The 27,803-nt window shown below is 42.0% G+C and overlaps 4 protein-coding genes and 1 long non-coding RNA gene across 9 annotated transcripts in view; 4 read left to right on the top strand and 1 right to left on the bottom strand.

The window, feature by feature from the left end:
• The first annotated feature begins 2,061 nt into the window (after positions 1-2,061).
• Positions 2,062-27,803, top strand: part of HOXC4 (homeobox C4) — a 51,254-nt gene continuing 25,512 nt past the window's right edge. The window contains exons 1-2 of the mRNA XM_080994996.1: positions 2,062-2,098; positions 5,001-5,110. Of these exons, the coding sequence (XP_080851122.1) occupies positions 2,077-2,098; positions 5,001-5,110 (132 nt within the window). The 5' untranslated portion in view covers positions 2,062-2,076. The remainder of the gene's footprint in view (positions 2,099-5,000; positions 5,111-27,803) is intronic.
• Positions 4,116-27,803, top strand: part of LOC308471025 (homeobox protein Hox-D3-like) — a 148,676-nt gene continuing 124,988 nt past the window's right edge. Inside the window, exon 1 of one of the 2 annotated variants that reach the window (XM_080994897.1) lies at positions 4,116-4,491. The gene's annotated coding sequence lies outside the window, so the exon portion shown is untranslated. Of the gene's footprint in view, positions 4,492-5,469; positions 6,926-27,803 lie in introns of those variants that run through there. The other variant, XM_080994901.1, reaches the window with a different exon arrangement.
• LOC308471172 lies at positions 7,998-16,574 on the bottom strand. Of its 2 annotated transcripts, none has more exons than XR_013982747.1 (3): positions 14,731-16,574; positions 12,451-13,583; positions 7,998-11,943 (listed from the first exon to the last, which is right to left on the bottom strand). It is a non-coding gene; the product is annotated as an uncharacterized lncRNA (long non-coding RNA). The 2 variants fall into 2 exon arrangements; XR_013982748.1 differs by having other exon boundaries at positions 15,071-16,574.
• On the top strand, positions 16,767-20,051 carry HOXC6 (homeobox C6). 2 transcript variants are annotated; one of them, XM_080995068.1, is made up of 2 exons: positions 16,767-17,912; positions 18,731-20,051. In XM_080995068.1, exons 1-2 carry the CDS (start codon positions 17,513-17,515, stop codon positions 19,063-19,065), a joined length of 735 nt encoding a protein of 244 aa, XP_080851194.1. In that variant the 5' UTR covers positions 16,767-17,512; the 3' UTR covers positions 19,066-20,051. The 2 variants fall into 2 exon arrangements, with proteins under 2 accessions (XP_080851194.1, XP_080851195.1); XM_080995069.1 differs by having other exon boundaries at positions 17,117-17,912; positions 18,755-20,051.
• The window catches only part of HOXC5 (homeobox C5), a 62,121-nt gene continuing 56,750 nt past the window's right edge, over positions 22,433-27,803 (top strand). Inside the window, exons 1-3 of one of the 2 annotated variants that reach the window (XM_080995061.1) lie at positions 22,433-23,154; positions 23,856-24,070; positions 27,159-27,635. In XM_080995061.1, coding sequence (XP_080851187.1) covers positions 22,623-23,154; positions 23,856-24,070 — 747 coding nt within the window. In that variant the 5' untranslated portion in view covers positions 22,433-22,622 and the 3' untranslated portion in view covers positions 27,159-27,635. Of the gene's footprint in view, positions 23,155-23,855; positions 24,071-27,158; positions 27,636-27,803 lie in introns of those variants that run through there. The other variant, XM_080995062.1, reaches the window with a different exon arrangement.

Here is a 27,803-nt window from a genome sequence, read left to right as displayed (position 1 = left end):
CCCCAGATAAGGCATTGCAAGATTCCTAAAATACATCCTGGCTTAGTAAACTGAATCTGGAAAAGATACTGGGAGGCTGAGAACATTCTTAACTTCCAAAAACTAACACTGAAGTCTTTAAATATTTAAATAACTGAAGTGTGTGTGTGTGTGTGTGTGTGAGAGAGAGAGAGAGAGAGAGAGAGAGAGAGAGAGAGAGAGAGAGAGACGTGCTGGACATTGCAGAAAACAATTGTACAAGGGGAAAGACAGTGTGATGTCTATTTACGTCGGATCCATGAATTCCTACTTCAGCGTTTTTTATTATTTCATTGGAGTGTTGCATATTTGTCTTTAGGGTTCTGGAAAAGATAGTGGCTATGCAGGAATATTCAGTGCATTATCCGAAGGTTCTTGTTTGGATGCGACAAGGAACTGTTGAACCTGACATAATATTAGAAGCCGACTGCAGGTTGCGTCCAGGGGAACAATCTTCTCCAAACATAAAAGCACCGTCCTTTATAGCATAATGCAGGCTTCCGCGGTGATAAATGTAGGGTGCCTATGATTCTTTTCATAATTCTAGTTAGGAGTGTGTTTAGGAGGGGGGAGAGGACCATTTGATTGACTGTGTACAGTACTACACACATGCATAGTAAAGACAGACTTTTGCACCAGCTGATAGAATTCATACCCACAATACCAAGTCGCCGCTCTTGCCCAGGCATAGATGTGTACACGCCTATTATTATTAAATGGCGTATTCTTGAGTGGACACTCTCAAGACTTCATCAATTCCGCCTGCTCATTGCAAGGGACCGACAATAAAGCTTTGCCATTGTGTAGACTTTATGAGGCTGCAGAATAGAAAGGTAAGTCCATTGTGTTACTCATCATAACTAGGGGAAGGCCAGACCTGCCTTAAGGAGAGATTTAGACATCTATCTATATCTATCTATCTATCTATCTATCTATCTATCTATCTATCTATCTATTATCTTCTGAGTTGGGTTGTCTCGTGGTAATATCTAATATAATGGCGACTTTTCCCACAGCGGATTACAGAAGTTTAAAGCGTGGCGGATCCACACATTTTAAAGCAAAGCTTGGGAGCATCTTATCATCTTCCGAACTAAGTCCATAGTGTTCCCTTTCGAGAATCATTCTCTGCACAACCCGCACCAACCCATCTCTTGTCCCCAAAGGGGAAGTGGCCGGATAAACTACTCTTATAGAGATTTGAAGTAGATTCAAGAAGAGGCGAGAAAACTTAATTTCAAAATAAGGGAATTAAAAGGGCGTGGGGGGGGGGGGAGAGTGAGAGAGAACAAAAAAGAAAAAGAAGAGAAAAGAAAAGAAAAAAGAGCTGTATCTGCACTCTATCCATCATATTTAAGTCCATGTTCTTAAGTGGTTTGATTTGAAGGAATCTCCCAAACGATACTTATCTATCATAGGGTTAGAAGTTAAATTATTGGAATTGCTAGGCAAAGCTGTTACATTTGGGGTGGGGCGGTGGTGGAAATGATTATGGCTTATAGTCAATACACAACAAAGTCGCATCTTTAGATGACATGCATTTACTATATATATATATAGTAATCACTTCATAATTTCCAAAGGGAGACAAAAAAGAGACAGGGAAAAGGCCATTTTTACGAGCCGAAGTAATTTGAAAGAAGATAATGCTCTTCACAAAGTGGCTGATTCGGAAATGATCATTACTTCAATATTACCGAAATGAGTTTCACCCACCCGCCTGGAGTAAGAAATATCATCCTATTCTGCATTTTTTTTTTATTAGCCAATCAAAATTCCTTCAAATCTCCATTTGTGATTTGTGAAAAATAGAAATCCACGAAAAAGCTGCACTGGAGCATATTGCTCATTTTCTCTTAATTTATTATTCTAATCACAGCAGCCGTTACATGATAATGCATCCATTAAGCGGGCGGGGGTATATGTGTTGGAGGTGGGTGGGGTTTAGAATACTTTCCCATTCGAGACTTGGAAATGTACACAAATGATATTTCATACACGTACCCAAAAGTTTGGAGGCCTAAGTTTTCAGGCAGAGGTTGAGAATAACCTGAATGAATGAAAGAAAAAAGTTCCCAAGGTAAAGTCGGGAAAGTAATTTTGCTTTCTCTATCTTTCTTCGCATTCTCTCTCTCTCCTGCTTTCTCCTTCCTTCCTTCCTTCCTTCCTTCCTTTTAGCATTCCCTCTCAATTTCAAGTTACTAATTTAGCATCCCCACCCTCCTAGGAAAAGTTCGGAGAGCTTCCCCTCCACCTCTGGCAACCCGATGCGAGGTAAAATCCGCAGAGCACCTAAACCAGTGAAACGTAACTCCAGTATCAGGAGAGTCGGAATGCGGAATAAGATACAAAAGAGAGGGAGGGAAGGAAATGTATCCAACCTCTTTCTCCGCAACACTCGAAAACGTGCAGCATAGGTTATGCTTTTGCTGCAAGATAAAATTTCCTGTTCCCTTTATGGACCCTTTTCTCCCGAGAAAACGGGGAGCCCATTGTCTCCAGAGCCACTGTTGTGACGGTTCCTTCCTCGTCGTAACTTTTAACTACCTGTTATAAAATTTATTGGCGGTTTGTAAAGTGAAAAAAGTAATTTCCCTTCCGTCCGGTTGGATTACATCCTATAATGTGGGGTTTCGGGAGCCCCCCCGCCGCCCCAGACAGACACGCACTCGCACATAGACTGGAGAAACGCGTCCCACACAACCCTTCCCCACCCCTGAAAATTTTCGAAATACAAAAAAAGAGAGAGGAGAAAAGTTAGCTGCCATGCGGAATAAAAATTTATATGTGGTTGCAATCCGATCCCATTAAAATCCATTGGAATGCAGGTAAAGCCTGACAGATATTAGGATAGGAGGTAGCTGTCGAAATATCTCTCCACCCCAATTTCCATTTCGCCCCAAGGTTATGACTTACTTCTATGGGGCAGCATGTTCAGACAGCAATGCTAATATCTTCCAGGCTTATCTATTTGTCTGTCTATCTATCTATCTATCTATCTATCTATCTATCTATCTATCTATCATGTATCTATGTATAATTATATTATCGCTTATTCTATACGTATTAAGAAGGAAAAATTATTCTTTGCGGTTTCTCAGATTTCCCCCCAGAATTATTATTTTCCTCTAACTATATGGCCCCATAATCTCCATCTTGTAATACTAATATTAATGCGCGTCTGGGAAAGCGAAACTGAAAAAGGGCGTCGAAGTCTGTGATCAAATATTAAGAAATTCTGCCGGTCCTTGGGTGGACTGATGTGTTTAATGTATATCCTTATTGTAAGTCAGATTCCGCTAATTTTGAAAAGGTCACAGTTTCGGGAGCTTCTCTTTATAGACTTGAAGTGCACCAAGAAGACCAGTTGTCCCATTAAAAACCAAAACGGGGGGAGGAAGGCTGTTTGTTGATTTATTTATAGTTAAGGGGGGGGAAACCCCGATCTATCTCCCAGTTAAGACCAAGTCTTTAGCCCCAAACCCTTGAGGTCCCACTGAATGTGGATTGGGGTTGGAGCCGGGGAGACAAGTCCCTTGGACTGATTCAGATGATATCTAGGTTCTAGAACAGTGAAAAGGTGGGTGTTATGGACATGGAAAGGATGGAGTTTGCAAGTATCAAAAAGGAGTCACCTTTTGCTTTCGGGAAAAGGGTCCGCTAGGAGTTCAACACGGGTCTAGGGGACCGGGGTTGTAAATAAACTCCTCTTCGATACACACACACATACGTGTGTCTGAGGGAGACTGTGAGTGAGTGTGTGTACACATTTATCGCCTTTAAAAAAATGTACATTCACGTTGCATTTCCCACCAGTGAACTGGCTTGATTAAAGGTGCAATCCGGGAACTGGAAAAATCAGTGGCAGCGTGGCCATATGGGTTGCCCCTTGAATAAGCAAATAAGAGCCAGAAGCGAAACAAGAAGCAAATTAGCAGCAATAATAGAAAGAGTAGCATTGCCCGATGAACGCCAGCGTTGTAGTCTTCCCCTGTCTCCGCCCCTTCGCATATTAGCTGGTTCGTGTGTGTGTGGTTTTTTTTTTTTTTTAAAGAAATGAATAAATAGACTTAAAACAAAGCTGTTACTCCTACTCCGTCAGATCTCTCCAAATGAATTCGGGTTAGAATATATTTTAATGAGTGTGTGTGTGAGAGAGTGTGTGTATATATATATCTATCCACACGCAGACATATATATACACACATGTAAATATATGGAAAGAGTAATTCTATAAACATGGCGACAGAGAAGAGCATTTGCACTCGTCACAAAAATGCAACGCATTCTTGGTTGTTTGCAGAAAATTTACAGCTGAGCAATAAAAGTTTACGACTGAATCACAAGTTGGATTGGCCACAGGAAGTCATGTGGACTCCATCCATGAACGTGAACTTTTTATTGTGGTTTCTCTTATGACTCTTTCGCAGTAGTCCTTCCTTTAACAGTCCAAGCAGTGCCAGTGAAACGGGGGTACGATGGTATCTGTATTTTTTCCTTTTAATTATTATTAGTATTTTTTTCTGGTGGTGGTAGTGGAGGGGGTGGGGGAAGGAATCTCGAATTGTCTCTGTTCTTTCCCCCTCCCTCCCTCCCTTCTTTTTTTTCTTTTTTTCTTTCTCCCTTTCTTTCCTTTGGGGTTGGAATTGTTGGTTGCTCTGGGCATTTTAGGAATAATGAGTTTACTGCTGCGGCTGGTTGCCTCCTCCCATTCTCCACCCCTAGGGGCAAAACGCAACACATTTCCTTGGGAGGATGCAATGACGAGGGGGACAAGGAGTTGTAAATACCTTTATTTTATTTTATTTTTAAGGGGGAGGGAGGGGGAAGAGATGCTAGCCCCGTCTTCTCTCCTGACCCCCAAGTTAAAAAAAAAAACAACAGAAGAAGACTATTTTATTTTTTGGTTTATTTTCTGTCTATCCCTCCCCCACCCCCCATTCTTTTTTGTTTTGTTTCTCTTTTTTAATATTTCTGTGGAGCTGAACACAGCGTCAGCGGAACAGAAAAGAGGCAGAAGAGAGAGAGAGGAAGGGGAGAGAGAGAGAAGGAGAGAGAGAGAGAGAGAGAGAGGAAGGGGAAAGAGAATCTGGTAAGTGTTCCCTTATTGGCTAAAATGTGTAACTAATGATCCATGGCGATGGGTGTTAAAGATAATGATGCATCGTTTTCGCGAAGCAGACGGAAAGAGGGGTGTAGCCTGGTTATGACAGAATATGATCAGGAAGGATCGGCGCAAATGTGGTTAATTCGGGGGAGGAGGGAGGGGGGTGAACGGTTTGCTAGTGGTGATGTCACTGCGGTCTGGTTTGCTGGAGACAGAGGATGCCGGCTGCAGTCTGCCTCCCCTTTACAATGGTGCAGTGTTTTACTGGGGTGGGGAGGATGGCGGGAGGGCTGGGATGGAAGCGCCCTCGCGGGGGGGTGGGGGGAGGAACACAGCGGCGAGAAAGCGCCTGTGGTCGTAGAGTCCAGTAGTTAAAGTCAATGAGAGTATCCGGATCCAGCATCAGATTGGGCCCAAAGGCCATTGAATCCATTTAATTATTATCATCGTTACTGAAAAGGTTTCTAGCGTGCGCGGATTTTGTTTTTGTTTTTTTAAAAAAAGATAAACAACAGTGACAACTTTTCTTAAGAGCAATTGAGCGCAGTGAGTACTTCAAGCACATGCGCAGTGTGCGCTCTCATCCAGGAAACGGGAGGAAGATCCCCCCTGGTGTACAGCAAGAAAGTAGCCAAGCAAGCAGGAGTGCCATTTTTAATGAGCAATTATGAGCTAGCTGTGTTTGTTGTGAAGCAGGAGGCCCTTACCTTTCCACTCTCTCCCCCCAACACATGGTTCCGATTGGCTCTTCGGAAAGCTTATATATTTTTAAGACTATATTTAGGAGTTGAACCGTCCGCCCCATTTGAGAGTGTGTTTCTCTGTGTCCGTCTCAGGCCTCCCCCGCCCCTCCGGAAAAGGTGCAGTCCAATCTAGCAAAGCATGAATCCTGACTTTATTTCTCTCTATATATAATTTGATGGCTGTTTAAAGAGTTTAAGAAATAAACTGCATTGTTTGGATGTGCCATGTCAACGTTTTACGGTGTGGAGCGTGTATTCCAGTGCTTGTTTGTTGTGTTGTAACGCTGATGAAGAGGTTTTCCTTCCAACATGTTAGCAGAGAACATGGGGATTTTTTTTACATATTTCCCTTTCTAGAGTCCACACACACATGCACACACACTACACCGGCCCAACAAAATGCATGATACCCCTATCAATATGATTATGGGTGTGTATCTTCCTGAGATTTTCCTCAGTTAATGTGGGTGCAAACTGCATTCCAATTAGTAAATAATAATAATAATCAGAAGCAAATAATAACAAAACGGACGACGAGGCTTTCGACGAAAGGGTGGGGGAAGGGAACAAAGACCCAGGTCCCTTACTGAATTTATTCTAAATCCATTCCCCCTTTGCCCATGCTCATAAACATATAGAAATTCAAATCCCTGGGAAGGGCACCCTGTTCGTCTCCTGCTTGTAAGGCCCTTCAGCTAGATTCCTCAATGAAATATTTAACACATTCTGCATCCAGGTTTATAAAAGGCCTCGCCCGCGATAGCGTTTTGCCACTGAGCACACACACACACTGCACGGTGCTTTTTGAGGGGACTTCTAATGAAACGCGTTCTAATTGGATTGCTTGCTGCAATATGTGTGCTGCAATGAACGACTATTGTTTATAAAAGTGGCGGCATACACACACAAAAACCAAATAACATCTGTGGGGTGGTGTTAAATCTGATCAAATACATCCGATCGCGCCAGCCATTTTATTCTTAAGGAAAGCAAGAGCGAAGGCAGCCCATCCACGAGCCTTCCTGGGGGTTCTGTAAACAAAAGAAGCCCAAAACTGGTAAGTGGGACGTGCGTATGTCATGTCTGTGCATAGAAGGAGCCGCACATTATAGACGCCTGTGTCTCCCATTTTGCTTTGGGGAGTCGGATTTCTGGGTGTGTGTGTGATGGGGGTGCGGGGATACAGTTTGGGATACGGTTGCTGGACAGTGCGGGCTGCGCGTTTACTCGGGAGTCAGTCAGTTTAATCTGCAATCGCACCTCGAGGGGCCAGTAAGCTCCACAGTAGTCCATAGGAATGCGTTGCTCGCTTTCTAAATGCGCTTCCTATTGGGCGGGTGGAAGAAAGCCAGGTGGCTTACTTGCAGGTAAATGGGTTTAGGAGTGGCGGTAACGAAGCAAGGTACGCCCTCCCTCCGATTAGCTTGGGTGAATATTTATATATGCGGTGGGTTCCATTACTGACTGCAAAGGAGGTCGCAATAAGGACCTTAAAAAAAATAAAAAATGACCAGGCAATGGTTATTTGAACCACATGGTTGCCGGACTCTCGTTGTCGTTTCCCCCTCTTCCTTTCCTCCTCTCGTTGTTTCTGGAGTTAGGACGTGTTTTTGTGCTGGTTGAAGAGATATGAATCCCTTTCGATATTTGCCTGTTGTCCAATGTTATTTGCTGTGCCTTTTCCTTTAGCCTTCTGCAACAACCACCCTCTCCTCTCTCCCAGGATTGCCCATACAATACACATTTTAATGTATTGATTTAGTCTTTAAACTGACATATTGCCGTTGTTCATAAACTCAGAACGTTGGAGCTGATCTAAAAGGAGGGAATATAAGAAAAACTGATTTATATTCCCTGCACTTTACAGACCAAACGAGAAGAAATGAATGGCTCCTTTTATCTATAACATCACCATAGACGAGGGATCATAGTGAACATTCCCAGGCATTATTGACACACAGGTCCAGGAAAGGGGGCGGGGGGGGGGAGAGACAGACTACATCCAGTAGCAGAATCCGATACTGTGATAGTTAACGTTGGCCCCCGCACGTAGCTTTTAATCCTTGGTGCGTGTCATAAACAGGGCAGTAAATGTGAAAATTGAAAACCACAAATGTGACACGGTAATATAAATCACACACATATATATTTATTAAGGGGAACGAGTGCCATAATAAAAACAATTGGAAGAACATTACAATTTTACAACAACTGCAATATCAATAATGCATTTCTTTACAGCAGCAAAACCGTATCAACAACAATAAAAGCAACCACCACTATCTATGTACCTATTTTTCAACATAGAAAGAGAGAAACGGAGGGGGGAGGGAGCAGCGGCTGGAGCTGGGGTGAGAGTGGGGAATGAAAAAACATAATGAGTCAAACTTTTTTTTTTTTAAATGACAACTTCAGTAACTGTCGTAATAATGCACCCTGAAATCGTGTAATATATACCAATTTACATTTCATTTAGGAGAGAGAGCAGGCAGGCTGGCGGTGTGCGCATGAGCAGCTGGGAGTTGGGGGGAATACGTACAATTAGGATTGCTTAAATCTGTGTTCAAAGTTTTTAAACAAAAAATAAAATAGCAGAAGTAGGCGGCCACGTTGCTTAGAATAAATATGGTCTGGCTGCAAAGTAGCAGCTGCTAAGCCCTGACCTTGTTTATGAAAAGGATAGGGCGAGTTGGAGAGAACTTCACTTTTCAATGATTTTGTTGTATGTGCCTCTGGTTTTTAATTTTCATTTTAATTGCGTCTGGGACTTGGCTTCCTACATTTTACATTTTAGCACGCTTTGCGCTGTATTGGCCTGCGGAACTGAGAGGCTGTCTTGGGCCTATGGTGATACGGATATTTTCCGGACCTTCCCTTAAGTGACAAACGTATTTAAGCTCCATGAGTTACAATGAGAGATTATTTACGCACGTGCTTAATTAACTCTGGCTTTGAAATCAGTAGGTGTTGAACGTTCCTCACTTTCCCCGGATCGTGTCCATACATTTGTGTGATGCATTTTTCATTTGTAAAAATGGGGCTGGCTGAAATAAACAAAAACTTTACACAGGTTTTTTAAAAAAGGAAAACAAGACTGGGTCTTAAGGCCAAAGTTAAAAATAAAATAAAATCACGTCCCAGAAGCAAAAGGGAGAGAAAGTTACATTTTGAAGGGGGAAATGCGGGGGAGGGGGGGGGAGAGACATTGATGGACCAAAGAATGGTACCTGTGAGTCAAAAGACTACGTGGTCTAATATATAATATGTGATATAATATGTTATTATATGTCTCACGTACATATGAGATATGGGGCGTTTGTGTGCGTGCATGTACATTTCAACATTGCAGACACCGGTCTCTTGCAGAATGCAACGAAATATCATAATTTCAGCATCACATCCAGTTATTTGGTTGAATTGAAATGTGCAGCCCTGAGGATGGGTTATCTTCAGTCGGATGCCAGGAAATCTGGGGGCGCGGTCGGTTCTGTGTTTATATTTTATATGCTGTTCTGCATAACTGTCCGTGTACCGTGGAGGGAAGTTGTGGATATAGAGGATTAAAAAAAAACCGAGAAAGCACGTGACAGTTTAGATTCCTGGAATTGCTGATCAGATCTACTGGATCGACTGGCGTTTCTTGAGGTTCATCTAATGTACACAGGGCAATTTGCTGTTGCTGTGGGTGAGGTTGTGCAGTACACGCCGCTGTCCTGACTGTATAACATAAACGTGTCATGAGAAAGGGAACCCACAAAGCAATAAAACGTAGCGGGTGCAATCCAGCTCCGTGAAAACCCACTGGATTTTCTGCCGTTGATTTCGATGAGATTTGTGCGTTTGCCCCTAGACACAAGCTGAACTGCGTTTAGCGTGACCCCAACTTCGGCGCAAGGCCGCCTCCTGTTTTCCCAATAAATTAACAGCAGGTAATGTTTAGACCGTCCGGATTTAAATCGAAACAGAAAGGCCTATAAGGCGAGCCAGACCTTCCTAAAACGTAGTACAGTAAATAGGAAAGACGTTCTGCTGGTTTTAACTGCAGTGGATTTCATGAAACGTGGAGAGGATCGGAGTTTTCCTCGAGCAAAAGACCACGGCGGTGGTCAACCCTTGAAAGTAAACTCCGCCGGTACTAATGAGACTTTACTACCTAGTCTATCATGATGTTCGAGCAGATGGGGGTTCAATTTTTTACATTCCATGTTCTCCCTGATTTAAGCAATCACGGACGTTGCCTGAGCGTATGCGCGCGCTCACCTTTCTCTCTGCATAGCCTTTTTAATAGGGGTCCTATTTTTCTCTCCGCCACCGTCCCTTTCTTTTAATTGCTGTTTTCTTTTTGTTTACTTGTTTTGTATACTGCCACCAAGTGACTGAAACTTGGCAAGCCAACAATTTTGCAATTTGGTCTCGTTCTCTCTCTCTCCCACCTCCCCCTCGCACTTTTGTAGGATGGGTGCGAGAAAGCTAAAGGGGCGCAAACACGCGCGCACACAAAATAATAACCCTATTTCACGACTGGAGAGTCAAAATGCTTGGGAGAAAGAGAGGAGGGAGAAGAGGACGACTGTTGTGCCATAAAGGCCGGAATCTCAGGGTCTTTTACTACTTCCAAGCGACGACAGTCTCCTCCCCTCCGTTCCTGTTGCTGCCTCGTAAACAAGCCCCCCTTTGCGCTGGTTGGACAGTTTGGAACTTTTAAAAAGTTTGGTCTCTTCAAAGCTATTTGGAAGTCGGCTGTTTGAGGGGTTGAATTGGACATTCGGTGGAAGTTCCTCGGTGGCTTGTTCTGTTGCTGTTTGAGGCGGCAATCTCCCTCCCTCTCCCCCCCTCTCCCCCCTTCATTTGAGAAGGCTGAGTTTTAAATCACTTCCAGTGTTCATGCATTCATAAAAATAGATAAGGCCCGTCAGCTGGAGGACGCCACTCCCGCCCCCACTCCTGGGGGGGGGGAGAGAAAATGAGTGTATTTAAGCAGATCCAAAAATACTAAACTGTCGCCCCATTAAAAGTTACGCAAATGGATTGCATTTCCCAAAGTGCAACAAATATTGCCTCTCCAAATATGTAGCTTAATAGTAAGCGATCAGCTATTTAAACACACACACACACACACACACACACACATTAAGGCAACTAATACTGTGTCCTGACTTATTATTTATTTTATTTTCTTCTCCCCCTTCTTGTTCTTCTTCTTCCTGGCGTCCTGAGATTAATTTTTCCTTCTCCCCCACCCCCATGTGCAAACAATAAAATGAAATAAGAACTCATAGATAATGACAACCATTCCTCATCATTGAATTATTCTTCCTGAACGTATTAAAATCGTATTCTTCTTTGTTTAATCTCTTCGCGGGCGTAAGTAGTTGCTTATATCCATATTTTATGTTGCTCTATAATATCACGCTTTATAATTTTTAAGCCGGTAGCTATTCTCCATGACAACTCGACGTGACGTCACGACCGCAACTCTCTTGAATGTCAAAAAGGAAGGAGGGGGGGGGGTCATTGTAGGGAACATTTCCGTGCCATAAAACGGAGTAATCCAAGTCAACCATAAAAGTTCTCTAAACTGAACATCCTTTGGTGAAGTTTGCAGGGCTATCCGACCGTAATAGACATTACACAGTAGCAAGCGGAGAAGAAAACTCGGGGAGGGAGGGGGGAGAGACTCTTAATTGGCCCAATCACCCAATAATATCTTTACCTCCTGTACTGTCAGCATAGGGACACATCATATAGTTTCAAAAATCCCATTGAATATTACAGGGAATAAACAGGGATAAAGAAAAGGAAAATTCGAAATAACTTGTAAGTTGGACAAGCTGTCAGTTTCCGCCTCTGCCTCCTAACCCCGTTACCTTGGACCTTTGCTGATTCAGAGGGGGGGGGGGACTCTTTAATTGGCCAAGACTTAACTTATAGAACTATAGTGGTGGTGCGGAGCGTGGGGTGCGGACAGATACAGAAGCAACGTAGTTACTTGAAAATGATTGACCAACGTGAAGTTCCGTTTATAGGAGGCCGGAAGGTTTCCAGGGCTGGAAAGCGGGGGCTTCACCAAGACATCTAGAATGAAAGAAAAACAGACAGATAAATAAGTGTATACATACATACATACATACATACAGCAACCTACCAACAACTAAATAAATAAATAAGAGAGACACATAACACAGCGTGTATAAGTTAAGGCGTCCACAACAGGTTGACTTGGGGGAGAGGGCGGGGTCTACGTAAATGCCTAATAACGTCAGAAAAGAACTTGAATCTTAATAAAGTGCGGGTCCCCATTTATTTCAAACGATATTGAGCCTATTCCTCTCTCCACCTCCCACCCGTTATTTTGCCTATCTTAGAGGTGTGTTTTGACACTCTCCAGGATTCCCAGCAACACCACCCCATGATAAATCGTAGCCCGCCATTCACCCCCAAACCCTACAAACGCATATATCTGCACCCCAGTTTGAAGCCATTAGAATTCCTTTCCAGCAATATCATTTTGGGTTATGACATTTCCAGTTGCCAGCATATATATATATATATATATATATATATATATACACACACACACACACCCTTGGGCTTTTTTTGTTAGTTTGATGGGATTCCTCACCTCCCCCACCCCACATGCGGCAGATCATACGGAGTGGGGTGGCTGCGTGGGGCAGCAACCCGAGTTTCCTGAAAACAGAAAGTTATAAACGGCTTTTTCATTAGTCATGGAGCCATAGCAGTAAGACCACAAACAAATCAGGACTTGCACTTTTCCTCCCTTGCAGCCAAGAATATTGCAGGCCGAACCGCAGAAGCGGTGCTTATGTGACAAGACGTAGGGGGGCGGATGTTTTTTGAAGGATGCAGGGCAAAAGCAAGACAAAATGCAGAAAGGGAGAAACCTCCCGATTGCTATTATTACTAATTATTGACAATAATAATTATTTATATGGAAGGTAAATTTCTCCAACTCTTCCCTTTCTGCGTATTTTAAAATTATTATTTTTTTGTCAACCACTTTAGTATAAAGTTTAAGTAATATCATGACATAAACTAGGTGAAAACTTTGAGCGAAACTAGCAGTCCGAAAGTTAAGATTATCAAGATGTGATTACTGTAACAGAAAGGAAGACTCAAAACAATGCAAACGCATCGGTCAGGCGCATTTGACTCCTGGCATTTACGCGCTACATATACTGCTTTTTTCTTTTATTTTCTGTCTTCTTCTCATTATCATCATCCTCATTATTATTATTTAGTTATTTACCGGCAGAGGGAACATTTGATTAAGAAGGTTATTCTGTAGGAGCAGGAATAACTGGAGTGCAAGCGCTCTAAATAAATAATTACAAGGCAAGAAGCTCTAGCCTGCAATAACTGTCAAGTCTAAAAAGGCCGAGATAACATATATAAGGTGAGATCAGCTGAAATTAGATATCCAGTTAAAGGTACCACGTGGATTTAAGTACAACGCCTTAAAAATACGTGTTTCTTGCGCGCAAAATTACTGGCCTCGTTGTCTGCTTATGTCGTTCTGTTTATCTCTCTTTCTTCTGTTTTCCATACTGCTCCATACACAACTACTTTTAAAAACAAAACAAAGGTAAAAGCAAATCGCCAAGTGTGGCTGTCTTGCTTTTGAAATGCATGCGTTGCACGAAAAACACATACGCTCCATCTACACAGATCCAAGACCAATTTGCCTCTTCATCCTATAAATGGTACACAAATGAGGACATAGCTGTAGAGTCTGGAAGTCTATACATAGATATAACTACACGTTATAAACAAGCCCGCGTGTGTTTGCTGAGCGGTGTGTGGTTAGGGGGGGGGGAGTTCTTATCAATCTATCAGGGAATAATAAACTATTCCAGACAAGAGTGCAAGCTAATCCAACACATGAACAGTAAACAAACGTATTTGACCCAGGGCAACTTTGGTTGCATATTTAAAGCTAACCAGACACAACCTGCATTTATGAATAAGCAGTTTTCTACACCTAGGCAACAGACTGGGTGAGAATTTGTGAAGCGCTCTCTCCCCCCCCCCCCCCACTTCTTCCACTTGCATTAACGGTCTCAGATGGAAACCCTTGCCATTAACGCCCAAGAAAAATCCACTCTCCTCTCGAAACAAACAAACAAACGAGTAAACAAACGCTTCCGAATTTGCATTCCGAATCACACGACAGGATCAGAATCTGACAACATTTTACTTGGGCTGCAAGAGAGAGAGGAGCCAACGATAGCTCTTGTTTCCTTTCCACAATTAGTGGGGATGGAAAACACATGTGTGGAGTGTGCATTTTTGAAGCCTTCTTCTAAATCAGTTCATCAATTCGCTAATTAAAACGGAGAGAGAGGTCTAACGAAGCATATTTTTCTTCTTTAACCTCGGTGTGGGGGTAAAATCCGGGAGTAAAAACACAAAAAAGAGAAAACAGCCTTATGAGCGAATGGATGTTATTGCAGCTTTCTGTGAGCTCTTTAACTCCAGGGGGCGGGGAGGGGGGGAAAGAGACCCCAACTGCTATACAAGAACTACTCCAGGACCTGCGCATATTTTCACTGCTGTGTAGCAGTTTTAATAAAACATCTGTTCTTGCTTCTGCTGATGAGTTTACATAATTGTTTGCAGACCAATTTAACCAGAAAAAGTCCTACACATTTCCCTGTGTTGTTTTCTTTTTTTAAAGGGGGGGGAGAGAAGAGTCGTCTCCTTTGATCAAATACATTATAAGAACCTTAATAATAACTTCTCCCCATATATATATATATATATATATATATATATGTATATGTATGTAACACTAAAATATTAGGAATGTAACTACTAGAACGCTGAGTCTAGTATATATACAAATTTTCCAGCGTCTTCTTTCTCCCAATCCAACCAACACTTAAGAAAGGTTCTATGTTGGGTTTCTTCGCGCCAGCTGTTTTCTTTTCCCTATAATTCGACCAGACTTCTAGGTCTTCTCTTCTGTTTAGAAAAGTAATAAAACACTTCACTTTCTCCACTCGAAATCACTTGGTACTCACCAGATCCCTCCAAAACAGCTCTCTAGGACTTCTGCAAGGCCACCCCTCCAAACCCCAGCCCCTTTGCATTTGCAACCATCCCAGAAATTTTAAGGGTCTGAGATAAGGATTATTATAACACTAGAACAATGAATATACTTTTGGTGAATCGAACCTACCAAGAAAGACGGTCTTTTTCTTTTTCTCTTTCTCATTCCCACACACCTTGAAGTTCTATTACTTTTAATGTAGTCTTAATCTACACTGAAGTATTTTTTAAGATACTATCCAATCTAAACACAAACACACGAGGGGGGGAGGAGTCTCTCTGTGTTTGTGTGTATTATCTAACTCCCATTAAAGGAGAAAGGAAAATATCTACCTTCTATCAGTTCAGATTGATTGTGCATGGAAACCTACACACACACACACACACACACACACACACAGAATGACTTTGAAAACTAGTGATATTAATTGCTTGCAGTTACCATGAGCTTCACTGAGCTCTGCTTGTCTGCCTGTCTCTGTTTATCTACTGACCTACCAACCTACCTACACGTACAGACACATTGGTTGCATTGTTATGTATATCTCTAAGTGTGTGTGTGTAGTGGGGTAATGTTTGGGCCCTTTTCTTCCCTCTCCCATTCTCCTAGTGATTGTATTTCTCTGCCTATGGATTATCCGGTGTAATGTGCTAAATAGCTGGGAAGCCTCAGGAAAGCAAATACTATTTTCAAAATCGGCATGCTAGTAAATTTGTCATGCGTACCAGCCTTAAATGTGTACACGTTGGGATGAGAACTGCTGTAGGATGGAAAAGCCATGTCCATTTAATAGGGAGGGATGCAGGCTAGAAGCTTAATAACAAGCTACCCACTCTTTTGCTTTCTTTTTATGTTCCCTGATTTATTTTTTTAAAGAAACTTTATTTTTTCCCCATACTGACACTCAAGGAACGCTTAACGTTATACAAGATGAATACTTCAGCCCTCTTTTTGTCAGTTGCAGTCTCGTTTATGGTTTTATTACTACCATTGATTACTTTGCTTTGTTGCACAGAGGAAAAAGATCATAAAATCCTTTGGCATCCGGGTTCCACTTAAAGCAGGGGTGTGTGTGTGTAGGGGGGGTATGTAGTCCCCTTCTTTCTCAACTAAAACCTTCATCCAAAAGAGGAATGTTAGAAGTATTGATTCATTACGACCAAACACAATGAGAAATATTCCAAGCTTTCCAGAAAATCGACTGGTTCTACCTTTAAAATCACTAAACAAAAGCTTCCTAACATGCCCATGGAAATAAGGCCAGTGTTTCTTAGTCCTAATTGAATTTTTAAATAGCAAGCCAATGGAATGATGTAGGAGTCTTGCTATATTTACAGATCAGCAGGTATATTTTACTTTTAAGGAACAATTTATGGCACTGGATTGAAATTAAAATTAGATTAGCTGTCTTCATTTCAATTAGTGTGTCGGTGCAAATCCACCAGAGGAGTAGAATGTAATCCACTCTCTAATCTAACTAAATATTTCAAGGGAAGTTTTCCAATCAGCTACAAATATCTGGAGTCGTAAATTTCTTTCTTCCTTTCTCTACCTCTTTCTGTTTTTGCAAACGTAAACACGAGGGGCTCTTTCTAGCAAACACCATTCCAAATGCAAAGGTAATGCTTTGGGGGGATGTTGATATTGCAAATGTAAACATTGCCATAGCAGTCTCCAGCTCTGAAAAATGACAAAGCAAATATTCAATAGAGAAACATACAAATATGCTGCTGCTGCTGCTTCTTTTTAATTCTAACCTGGACTCTGAATTTTGATTATATATATATATATAGCAACAACCCACCATCCTGGAAAGTTCTTCAAATTCCAGAGTACAGGAATGCTCTAAAAGATACAGTATCTGCCCAGCTGTCACCTGGTCTCCTCTCCTTGCTTTCAAGATTGTATTATAAAGAGCACAAGCACTTGATTCCACATTTATTGACCAACAGTAAATTAGTGGAGGAAAAGAAAATTTATGGTTTAATATTTTATGCACACTTGAGATTTATGACTATAATTTCTGAGCTATTTGGTTGCTAGGTATTAAGGAAGCATTTTCAATAGAATAAATATCCTGATTCCTGATCTCCATAACCATTTGCCTTTTCTTTTTTTTTTATAAAAAAATCACCTAAAGCTCTATTTGGGTTGTGAAATTTAAAGAAGAAGTCTTTCTTTCTTTCTTTCTTTCTTTCTTTCTTTCTTTCTTTCTTTCTTTCTTTCTTTCTTTCTTTCTTTCTGTGCCCCTCCCTCTTCATCCCTCTCCCACTCCCTCCCCCGAACCATACTTACTATTTCCCCCCTCTTCTTCCAAACCATCTTATATTTAGAATTTCGAGACTTACTTTCAATGCATACTTAGTTTCAACTGGGGAATCAACACAAGCAAAAGCAATTTTTCCGTGTCTTGACATCTAGCTTCCTATTGGCTCACAACGGGTCAGCTGACTTTGTCATTTTGTCTGTCCTGGAGTGGAGCCGTCCCTATAACAATCTAGTTCAGACTACAAACTGGAGACAGAAATAAATATTAAAGAAATCATACAAGCCAGGTATAGGGGGGAAGATATGAATTCCTATTTCACAAACCCGTCGTTGTCTTGCCACCTCACCAGTGGTCAAGAGGTCCTGCCCAACGTGGCGATCAATTCCTCTGCTTATGACCCTGTAAGGCATTTTTCAACTTATGGAGCAGCGGTTGCTCAAAACAGGATCTATTCATCTCCTTTTTATTCACCGCAAGATAATGTTGTGTTTAGCTCCAGTCGGGGACCATATGATTACGGATCTAATGCCTTTTATCAAGAAAAAGACATGCTCTCTAGCTGCAGGCAAAATTCTATGGGACACAATACACAAACTTCCATTGCACAGGATTTTACAAGTGACCAAAACAGGAGCACATCCCAGGAACAGAAAACTAGCATTCAAATATACCCGTGGATGCAGCGCATGAACTCCCACAGTGGTAAGTTTTACAGCTTGCAGAGATAAATTAAATAAACTGAACCATCTTTACGACCGTCTCCCTAGCAGAACAGGCTCAGCTACTTTTTATGGCCCCATAAAAACAATAATATAGCTTCCTCACAGTTGCCGCTACAGGCCTTTTATTTGTTAAGTTGTTGCAAGCGAATATGGCTTGTTATGCTCTTTCTAATTAAAAGACTTCGAGAGTGTAAAATATCTATAATAAAGTGCAATCAGCTCTGATTTTTTTTCCCTTGGAGGGGGTGGTGGAAATAAGGTGTAGAATAGAAGTGATGTGTTTTTGATTTTTTTTTAAAAAAATGTATTTTCCCTGATAGGTGAGATAGGGCATTTTTATTAAGGCAAAAAAATTGCAAAGTGTCTTGTCCAATAACAGGTCCAATAACAGCTGGGGGATTTATGAAGTAGCTTGACTTCATAATATATGGAAGGAGTGTCTATTCCTAGTAATTAAAGCAGCATTGGAGTAAAATCTAATTGGATTTTTTTTTCAAGTTTGCAGAAATAATTAAAACAACACATTCTGAATCTTTGCAAATAAGATAGGAACATGCTTTCAATTAGACACCCCCCCAATCCTCCATGTGTGCTGCATGATTTTAATGGGTAGTAAGACTAAGGCACAGAATTAAATTGTGCAGTGGGTTGGGGGGGGGGGAGTTGGTCGGTGGATGACAATGAAGACTGAGTGTGGAGGGTGGGGTTGGGGAAAGCCTGGCTGACGGGCTTCGTTGTGTGTCTGTTTTCTTTTATTTAAGCATTTTATTTTCAAATCTGTTAACTAATCGTTTTTAGTTTGTTTCGTTTCCGAATCCATAGGGGTCGGCTATGGAGCAGATCGGAGGAGGGGGCGTCAGATCTACTCGCGTTACCAGACCCTGGAGCTGGAGAAGGAGTTCCATTTCAATCGCTACTTGACGCGGCGAAGGAGGATTGAGATCGCCAACGCTCTTTGCCTAACTGAACGCCAGATCAAGATCTGGTTTCAAAACAGGAGGATGAAATGGAAAAAAGAGAGCAATTTGAGTTCCACCCTGTCTGGGGGAGGTGGCGCTGGAGCAGCTGCAGATAGCTTGGGCGCAAAGGAGGAGAAAAGGGAAGAAACAGAAGAGGAGAAACCAAAGGATTGAAAACACTGACGGTGCTGCCAGATCCCTCTCCCTTCCCCAACACACACACAGACATTCGCACACGGTCCCTCTTCCTCTTCTTTCTCGGTCTCTCGGTCTCTTTCTCTCTCGCCCCCCACTCCCAGTTTCTCCTTTCCATTCTCTGTTACCACTGGCACAATCTATACATTTGGTTGTATGAGAGAGAGAGAGAGAGAGAGAGAGAGAGAGAGAGAGAGATGTGGACGTGGGAGACCTCCCCTCCCCCATCTCCTCCATCTCTCCAGCAGTGATGCACCCACTTTCATAACTTTCTTCCTAAGGAGCTCATCAAGCCCCCCCTCCAACCTCACCAACCCCCCCTGCCTTTGCATCCGAGCCCAGCTATCTACCTTTGCATAAAGACTGTATTTAATGCAAACCCCTCCACCACTACTACCACCACCACCCGCCATTCCTTCTCCACTTCCCTAGACAGAATAGTTTTGCTTGCAAAAAGGCAGATTCCCCTGTAGGGGCTGCTTTGGGTTGCGTTATCAACCATGTCAAAAAGGCACTCTATGCAGTTTCGCTTCCAAAACGATGATAATTATTGTGGTGGTGGCAGTGATGTAAGTGGGGGGGGGGGGATTGAATTGCCTACCCCTGTGAAAATATTTCCTTCCATGCCCACCTTCTCCCACACCTCCAAGCTATGTCTACCTAAATATAGCATTTTCCAGAGTAAACTAATTGTATTTAAACACTACCTGAGGTCATTATGCATTCTACAAACTGTGACAGTTTCTGTGTGAATATTTTTAGCTGTATTTGTGGTCTCTGTATTTATATTTATGTTTAGTACTGTAATGTTCAAGCAGTATAAACGTGAATGGAATTCTATAGCAAGTAGGAGGAAATAAATAAATAAATCTTGTGTTACACTCTCTAACATCATGTATAAAGGTCACGTCCAGAGGACTATGGTTGAGTATTTAATAAAAACTGGATATTATTTTTAAAAGTTACTTGAATGGTTTCTGAAATTCAGTTGGGGGAAGATCTCAGGTGAAAGAGTTTTGCATCAGCCACCACGGGTTCCGTGCGCGAGAATGCTCCATTTTTAGATGCCAGTATTCATGATCGCCTGTCAGCACGACTCTCGGCATATTTAGTCGGAAGTAAACAGGATGGTGGGCGGATATAATTTACTTCCAGTTAGGTATCCTTAAGTATATATATAAATATATATATAATGAATATCTATAGCCCATCTTGCTGCGTTTCATTTCGCGCTTTCATCCCTGAAAACTGCATGAAACCCCAACTCTCAGAGTGTTAAAAGCTCAGACATTTTATTCCCTAATTCTCGAGGCCAAATAATTGCTTAAAAACAAATGCATTTATTTATTTATTCTTAAATTAAAGCTGCCAATGGAAACTAGACTCCCAGGACACCCCTCTCTAGATATATTTATTTCGAGGTAGCAGAGTAGTGGGCAGAAATATTTTTATGTTTTATTGCAGACGCTTAGAAGGCGCAAAGGCGCGATTGACAATAGCCTAGTTTGCAGTGAGCACATCAACATTACATTGTGGCTTAGGCTCAGGAATTGCCCTCTGCTTTTATGTTTAGCTCAGAGGCATCTTTTCAACCAGGTACAAACGTTCGAGAAAGTAATCCTGTCTTCTGGAGGCATTCACTGCCTTGGGAACCTTTGCTACTCTTTGAACATTTTGCACTAAACTATCAGGTTCCGGTTAAACAAAAGAAAATACCAGCAACCCCCCAACAAGACGATTCCTTACCCCCGCTTGTCCGTAAAATTTGGAAGGCTTTAAGAACACTCTCTTTAGATATGCCACAAAAGCCTAGCACATGTAGTAAGTAGAGAGATCATATAAATTTCAAATGCAAATATATGCAACATAGAGGACGGGAATGCAGGTAACAATATTTAAGAGATTTGCTCCCGTATTTCCAAATGTCCCTCTGCCATAATTGAGCTTAACATTAAAATAAGTACCAAACATAAGTGAAGGGTAATATAAGGACTTTTAAAAGGGCCACTGAAATTAAAAGTTTATGTTTTATGTTAAAGCTGCCCCCCCAAAAAAGACCACGTAAAACTGAGGTGGTAAAAAGATGAAATGATATATTTATAACTCACATAGGTATTCCAATGTTATTTATTTTATCCTATTCTTTAAAAAAGTTTAATAAGTGGGAAGGAAAATCTTCTCTGTTTCCAACTGTTTCGCTAAACACCCCGGCGGAAGGGAATATATTTCTCAAGAGAAACCGGCAGATCCACCCTCATGTTTGCAAGCAGGAATTTGCAGTGAGGAAGGGGAGCCTTGGCACATACCTTCACCTGCCTGATATCCCCCTTTCCAAGCTTTTTAAAGAGGCGTCTCACGTGCCCACAGACATACAGACATACAGACACCAAAAAACAAGGTGAATGTTTATTCATTCGCCCAAGGTACAAAGCTGATTTATGGGGAGGCTGCGTTGATTCATAACCTCCAGTGAACACACACACACCCCAACTCCCAAAGATACTGCACTCCACTTATACAGAGAGATATACAAAGAACAGAAGATTAACACAACGTAGGTTTCAATCTGTTGCACGCGCCTAGTCATAAAAGCAGTTCCATGCGACCAGTTATATATGCATCCATGTCAACAATGCAATGTATGCATGTGCATAAAGCATAAAGCGTACAGAGCACACTGACTTTACTTCCTGCAGCATATCCCACTTACACCTACATATGTATTCTCTGGTGTACCGAGTAACGCTAACCAAGGGAATTCGAATCCAGGACTTGTCTCCCTGGTTGCACTCAGTGCAGATGCAATCTCGATTGCATTAATTGAGAATATGCGTCTGTTTACACTGAATCAAGCGAACAGGCTCATATAAGGCTGCTGCGCGGGCGCGCACACACATGTGCATACAACACGGAATATCCGGCCTACACAGAAGGAAATGTTTTTACACGAGGACGCGCCCCAAGGCCATATTTTACACCACCCCACATCAAGGGCTGAAAATTTCATATGAATCGCTGTGGACGGGAAATTAGCTCTTGTCTTCCATCCCAACGAAGGCTTAGGGGCTGTTTGTGCGAGTTGTTTCACACCCATAAGCCTCGAGCGTTAGGGAAGGGTAGTATTTTACGAGACGTCATACCCCAGACCCAGCACCAGGTGACGCTATAGTCTCATTGTCTCGGTGTTTTGAGTGTGGGGCCTTTTTTTTTTTTTTTTTGTTTCGTTATGCCAACATATCACATACGTTTCTCGGGCTTCCATCAATAACCTCCTGGGGTCATCAAGCCAAATTTATGACTGGCCAACACCGTCACGTGATTCTATTTAAACATCCCATATTTGGGCAGCGCACATAGAATAAAGAAAAGAAGAATCTCCACCTATAAATTCTGCACTTTAGAGAACAAAAAACCCTGAACTTCAAAAGGGCCACAAATCAAGCCTAATCAAAGGGGTGTGAGAGGGAGAGAGAGAGGGAGAGAGAGAGAGAGAGAGAGAGAGAGAGTGGGGAGGAAAAAAAAATATAATTCCTGACATGAGTTCCTACGTAGCCAATTCGTTCTATAAGCAAAATCAAAATGTTCCTGCCTATTCCATGCAAAGTTATGGGAATTATGGATCTGTGTCTGAGGTTCAGCCTTCCAGGTATTGCTACAGTGGGCTGGATCTGAGCATTACATTCCCTTCATCTGGGGCTTCCAACTCTCTGAACGGTGTGGACATGTCTTCAACCCCCAGACCTAACCCCGACCGACCTTCCTGTACAGTCATGGGATCTGCAGGGCACACTTTAGGCAGAGACGACCAGACCTCTCTAAACCCAGGAATTTACAGTCAGAAAGCTTGTGGCACCACCACAGCCACCAGCAGCAACAACAACAGTACGCCGTTGGAAGATAGATCTAAGAGCAGTGGGGAAATCAAGAGTGAACCGGTGCAAACAGCTCAGCAAAGCGGGCAGTCCATGCACCAACAGCAGCACCACCAGCAACAGCAGCAGCAGCAGCAGCAGCAGCAGCAGCCACCACAAATTTATCCGTGGATGACCAAACTACACATGAGCCACGGTAAACTTTCGCTTCTCGATTTTGTTTCACAGGATTTGCCTTGGTTTTATAGGCCATACGGGGCAAATAATAAGGGGGAAAAAACCTGGGGTCGTAAATTTTACGACTAAGGCATCAATTGCTCGTAAAACTGTCCACTAAAAGGCTTAGAGGCGATATACGCCCAAATTTATGACGGCATAATTGGATCATAGAAACAAAACGGGTATAAAGGCAATATTCCATTTTTTTGTTGGGGGGGGAAAGAAGGGAAGAATTTTTTTAAGGGGGAGAAATAACTTGGAAAGGCTCGCGTTCTTTAAGAGGAAGGAGAGAGGGGCTTAGGAGTTTTTTCAGACCTTACCACATCATTCCATAAAGTCAGAAGTTTTGCCTCTTTCCTAACCTAGGGAAATGGGCGGCTTGATCTATTCCCCCCCCCCCTTCTTATAGATACACTTCTTCGTGGTTTAAAGGGAGAACACTTCATTAGGGACTAACCTTAGCTTGAACCCAAAACTTTAATGAGAAAGTGTTGGAAAATGCCCCTCCTCTATTAAATATATTAAAAATGTATTCTGGGTAGAACCAAGAAATCTCTCTCGCCCCCCCCCCTTTAATACCTTTTCCTTTCCTATTCCCTTCTTTTTCTTCTTCTTCTATAATTATTATTATTATTATTATTTTAGCGGTTTTTTTATCCGATGTCTTTTGTCTTCCAGAAGCAGATGGCAAACGTTCCAGAACCAGCTACACTCGCTACCAAACTCTGGAACTAGAGAAAGAATTTCATTTTAACAGATATCTCACCCGCCGGAGGCGCATAGAGATCGCCAACAACCTATGTTTGAATGAGAGGCAAATCAAAATATGGTTTCAAAACCGGAGGATGAAATGGAAGAAAGATTCCAAATTGAAAAGCAAAGAGTCTCTCTAGGTAGAAATCCGGGCCAAGGGTTGGGCGGGGAGAGTCAGTTCACATTGACAAGAGTTGCTGTTGTTGTTGTAGCCTACCTTGAGAAAAGTTTTCTTTGGGAGGTGGGGAGAGGAAAAGGGCGGGTGGGGGGGAAGGGTCGCAGACTGGACTGAACTACATACTCTAACAAATCTATCAGACAAAGGCGTTCTCTTATTAGTATGCAAACAGACCCTTTAGCTTTTCAGCTAGAATTCAGTGTACAGCTCGCTGGAGGGTTGGTGGGTTTTGTTTTGTTTTCCACCACACCACTCTAACCTGTGTCCCCTTAAATTGGGAGGAAATATGTCGGTCAAATGAAAACCAAGCCAATGGGCGACATTTGAGAGGTCCTTTTATCTAAAACCTATATCTCTGTCTATAAAAGATTACGCTGAAGATCAGAATAATATGCTTAGGAAACCCAAGTCCAAGTTATGCATAAAAGAGGGGCTCCTCAGGACTTTTGGAAAGTCCCGAGGCCCCGATCCTTAAACGTCAGGCTTGGAAGTAAATCCCGTTGTGAAAGGCGTGGAGTTTACCTCTGTGTCCAACGCGGGGGACGGGCGACAAACCTGTTGTGAGCACTTATTTCTCAACCAGTCCCACTGAACGTGGGGGGACTTCCTTCCGAGTAAACGTGCATAGGATCGGGCTGCACGATCTAGGTGTGTGAGAATGTTTACTTCTGGTGTGGATGGTGAGTTTCCACACAATGTAGTTCCCTAGATGCACTTAACCTGAAACGTGTGTGGGGGGGGGGTGATTTGTTATTGTGTTTTGTTTTGGGGTTTTTTTTTAAAAAAAAATGCTCGCTGTGAGGTGTGTCCTTCTGGGGTGGGGTTGTTTCATTTTATTATTCAACCCCCCTCCTCTCCGTTGACTTATTTTTGTATTATTTGCATATGAATGAAAAGCGAATGGACTATGAACGAATCTGCTTGACCATCTCTCCTAGGAGATATTTGTGCAAAAACATTAAAGCACTCTTGGGGTGGGGGCTGGTAAGAATGTGTGTGCGTGAATTCTCCCGACTTAAATATTCCTGTGTATTTATTGGTTGCGTAATTAATGTAGCTTTGCAAAATAATAATAACGATAAGAACAACGCTGAACTCTTATACAAATGTATACTTTTTGTTTACATGTAGCCCTTTTTATTCACCTCCCCCTTCCTTCTCCCCGATGTTGTATTCCATATATTTATTGGTTGTAATATCATATGTGAAAGGCCATGGAACATATACAGTATATTTTGTCATATTGAATAAATGCTAAAATAATAAATAAATCAACACCTAAGGCCAATTTTGGAGTGCGGGAGAAAAACGTATATGAGGTGCCTTTGCTCGAGCGCTGTCTCCAAACCCGCACTTCCACTGTTATTTTGCTGTCAATTGTTTTCAAATATATAAATATGTAAAACGAGAACAAATCCCCGTCAGTCTGAGGCACGAGCCATCCAAAGTTCAGCACTTGTGAAGTCATATTGATATCAGTGGGAGAGTTTAGCACAAACCTCTTGCAATGAAATCGATGGGACTTCCCAGGCGCTAAACTTTGGATGGAACAAGCCTCTGGAATGAAGCTCAGAATCCCATTCAACGCAATGAGATTTACTTCAAACGCAAGTTGGAAGTAAGCCCCATTGAGGCGGGGGAACAATTTCAAGCAAGGGTTGCAGTGGAAATCGGTCAAAGCCTAGTGTTTAACTTCGGATGGGCTATGGGTTGGGCTTTTATGTATCTTATGTCGCCCCTGCTGCGTCCCCAATAAAAGAACTTTGGGTGATGTGTACTCAGTTGTAGGTCTCGTCACAAGCTTTCTGGAGTGAATGCCTCTTTTTTGAACTGTTGAACAATTCTTGACCTGTCCTAGTGTTTGAACAACATAGTTCTGGGTTCTTCAAAAGTCCTCCAAAGGTCTTCGTACGATCGCTTTGTTTCTTTCCCTGATAATTCCTTCCTTCAGTTTACAATAATCTAATAGTCCAGATGCAGGCAAGACTACCTTTCTAAATAAGATTGCCTTTTTAACCCTGTAGAACAGAATTACCGGGCTAGGCTCTCGGCCCCTCCCTTCAGACAACTTTCCATCGACATTAAGTGAAAGTTGTGCAAGAACTGGGCGATTTGTGAAGGCAGTAGGTCTTTCTGAGACGCTGTGTGTATGTGTGATCACTAGAACAAGTACGACTGAGTTGGGCAGAGAATGGTAGGATTTAACCCTGGGCTGCGCAAAACTTCAACGTGTGGTTTATAAAGCACGATATTTGCGAAAGTTTCTCTGGTTTAGGTGCAACATAAGAAAGCTAATAGTCCTCTACTCCTTTTGAAACCTGTAATCTCTTTCTATGCGTTTAAAGATGACTTCTATGCCTATCTATGATTTCTTCTTCTTCTTCGTCCTCTTCTTCATATAGTAGTGTTATTGGATTCAGTAATAGATGGGTAGCCGTGTTGGTCTGCCATAGTCGAAGTAAAAAATTCTTTCCTGTAGCACCTTAAAGACCAACTAAGTTAGTTCTTGGTATAAGCTTTCGTGTGCATGCACAGTTTGGGGCTATGCATGCACAGGCCTGTGGAGATTGGGGAGGGATAAAACTGTGCATGTATATTTCACGTATGTGTGTGTTTCACCAGACACACACCAACTATCTCTCACACAGTCACACACACCGGAGGTCATGCCTGAGGTGTTTTCGGAGCTATTTACAGTACAAACGCTTGGGAGAGACCCTCAATGGCTCAATAAACCTTTATAGTATTTCCTTTACACATTTCAAACAATGGAGCCATTTCCTGAACCTGAAAACAAAAGTTTATTTTAATGACAGTGGAAGCTCTTAAGGATAAAACTGGCTTTACCTCCTAAGATTCCCAGCTTTTCATGGAGTCCCTCTGACTTAAATAGTGCTCTATTTCTGAAGTTTATTGATATTTTATTATTGTAGTTATTATTTAGTGTCCTCTTTGAGAAGATCAAATAATACTGTCACGAAGGCGATGACAATTTATGTTATGGCAATTTTACAGTCCACTTGAAAGTTTCCTTTCCCTCCCCTTTCCAGGCTTAACTTGTCATATGATTTGATTTTACGCAAATATCAGTCAAATCATGTAACGGAGATCAAAGCACTGGGGTTTACTCTATTCCATTTTTGTTTGATCCAAGAGGAGCCTTCCTTATTGTCTTGTGTTTGCAAATCATGTGTGCCTTCCCAGGAGTATCAGCAGCAGCAAAAACAACAACAACAACAACAAATATTGGAACATTCTCTGAGCATTTAAATGTATATATGTCATCTTGATGTTTGAAAATAATAAGCTACCCTGTGTAAATCTATGGAGTGTTTATTGAGGCACCGAAACAGACTTGGCAGATCTTGATAGCTGTGCACTGAAACCAAAGGTGGTTGTTTTTACATCTGTTTCGTTCTATTTGGTCTTCTCTGCTCACCCCACCCCTAAACCGTGGTGTTCCTTTCCCTTTAGTCGGAAGTCTGCCAGGGAATAATTGGGTTTGACAGGTTAGAATTAACAAAATCAGATGTTCTATTGTTTTATCTTAAGGCGGGGGGAGAGAAGCCTTTACGCACATAGTAGTCCAAAACTTTTCCATTATCATAACGCAAGCCAGTCGGTTATATATACAGCCATATATATATATATATATATATATATATATATATATATATACAGCCTTGTGAATAATT

The sequence above is a fragment of the Podarcis pityusensis genome (genome assembly GCF_964106645.2).
Source record: "Podarcis pityusensis genome assembly, chromosome: 2".
NCBI lineage: Eukaryota > Metazoa > Chordata > Lepidosauria > Squamata > Lacertidae > Podarcis > Podarcis pityusensis.
The sequence above is the reverse complement of the archived record's forward strand: the minus strand, read 5'-3'. Positions and strand labels throughout refer to the sequence as shown.

Excerpts from the sequence above, each read along its gene's own strand:
- HOXC6 (XM_080995068.1), top strand. The coding sequence starts at position 17,513 with ATGAATTCCTATTTCACAAACCCGTCGTTGTCTTGCCACCTCACCAGT. Across the intron at positions 17,913-18,730 it reads GCGCATGAACTCCCACAGTG|TTTGTTTCGTTTCCGAATCC; the intron begins GTAAGTTTTACA and ends AATCGTTTTTAG.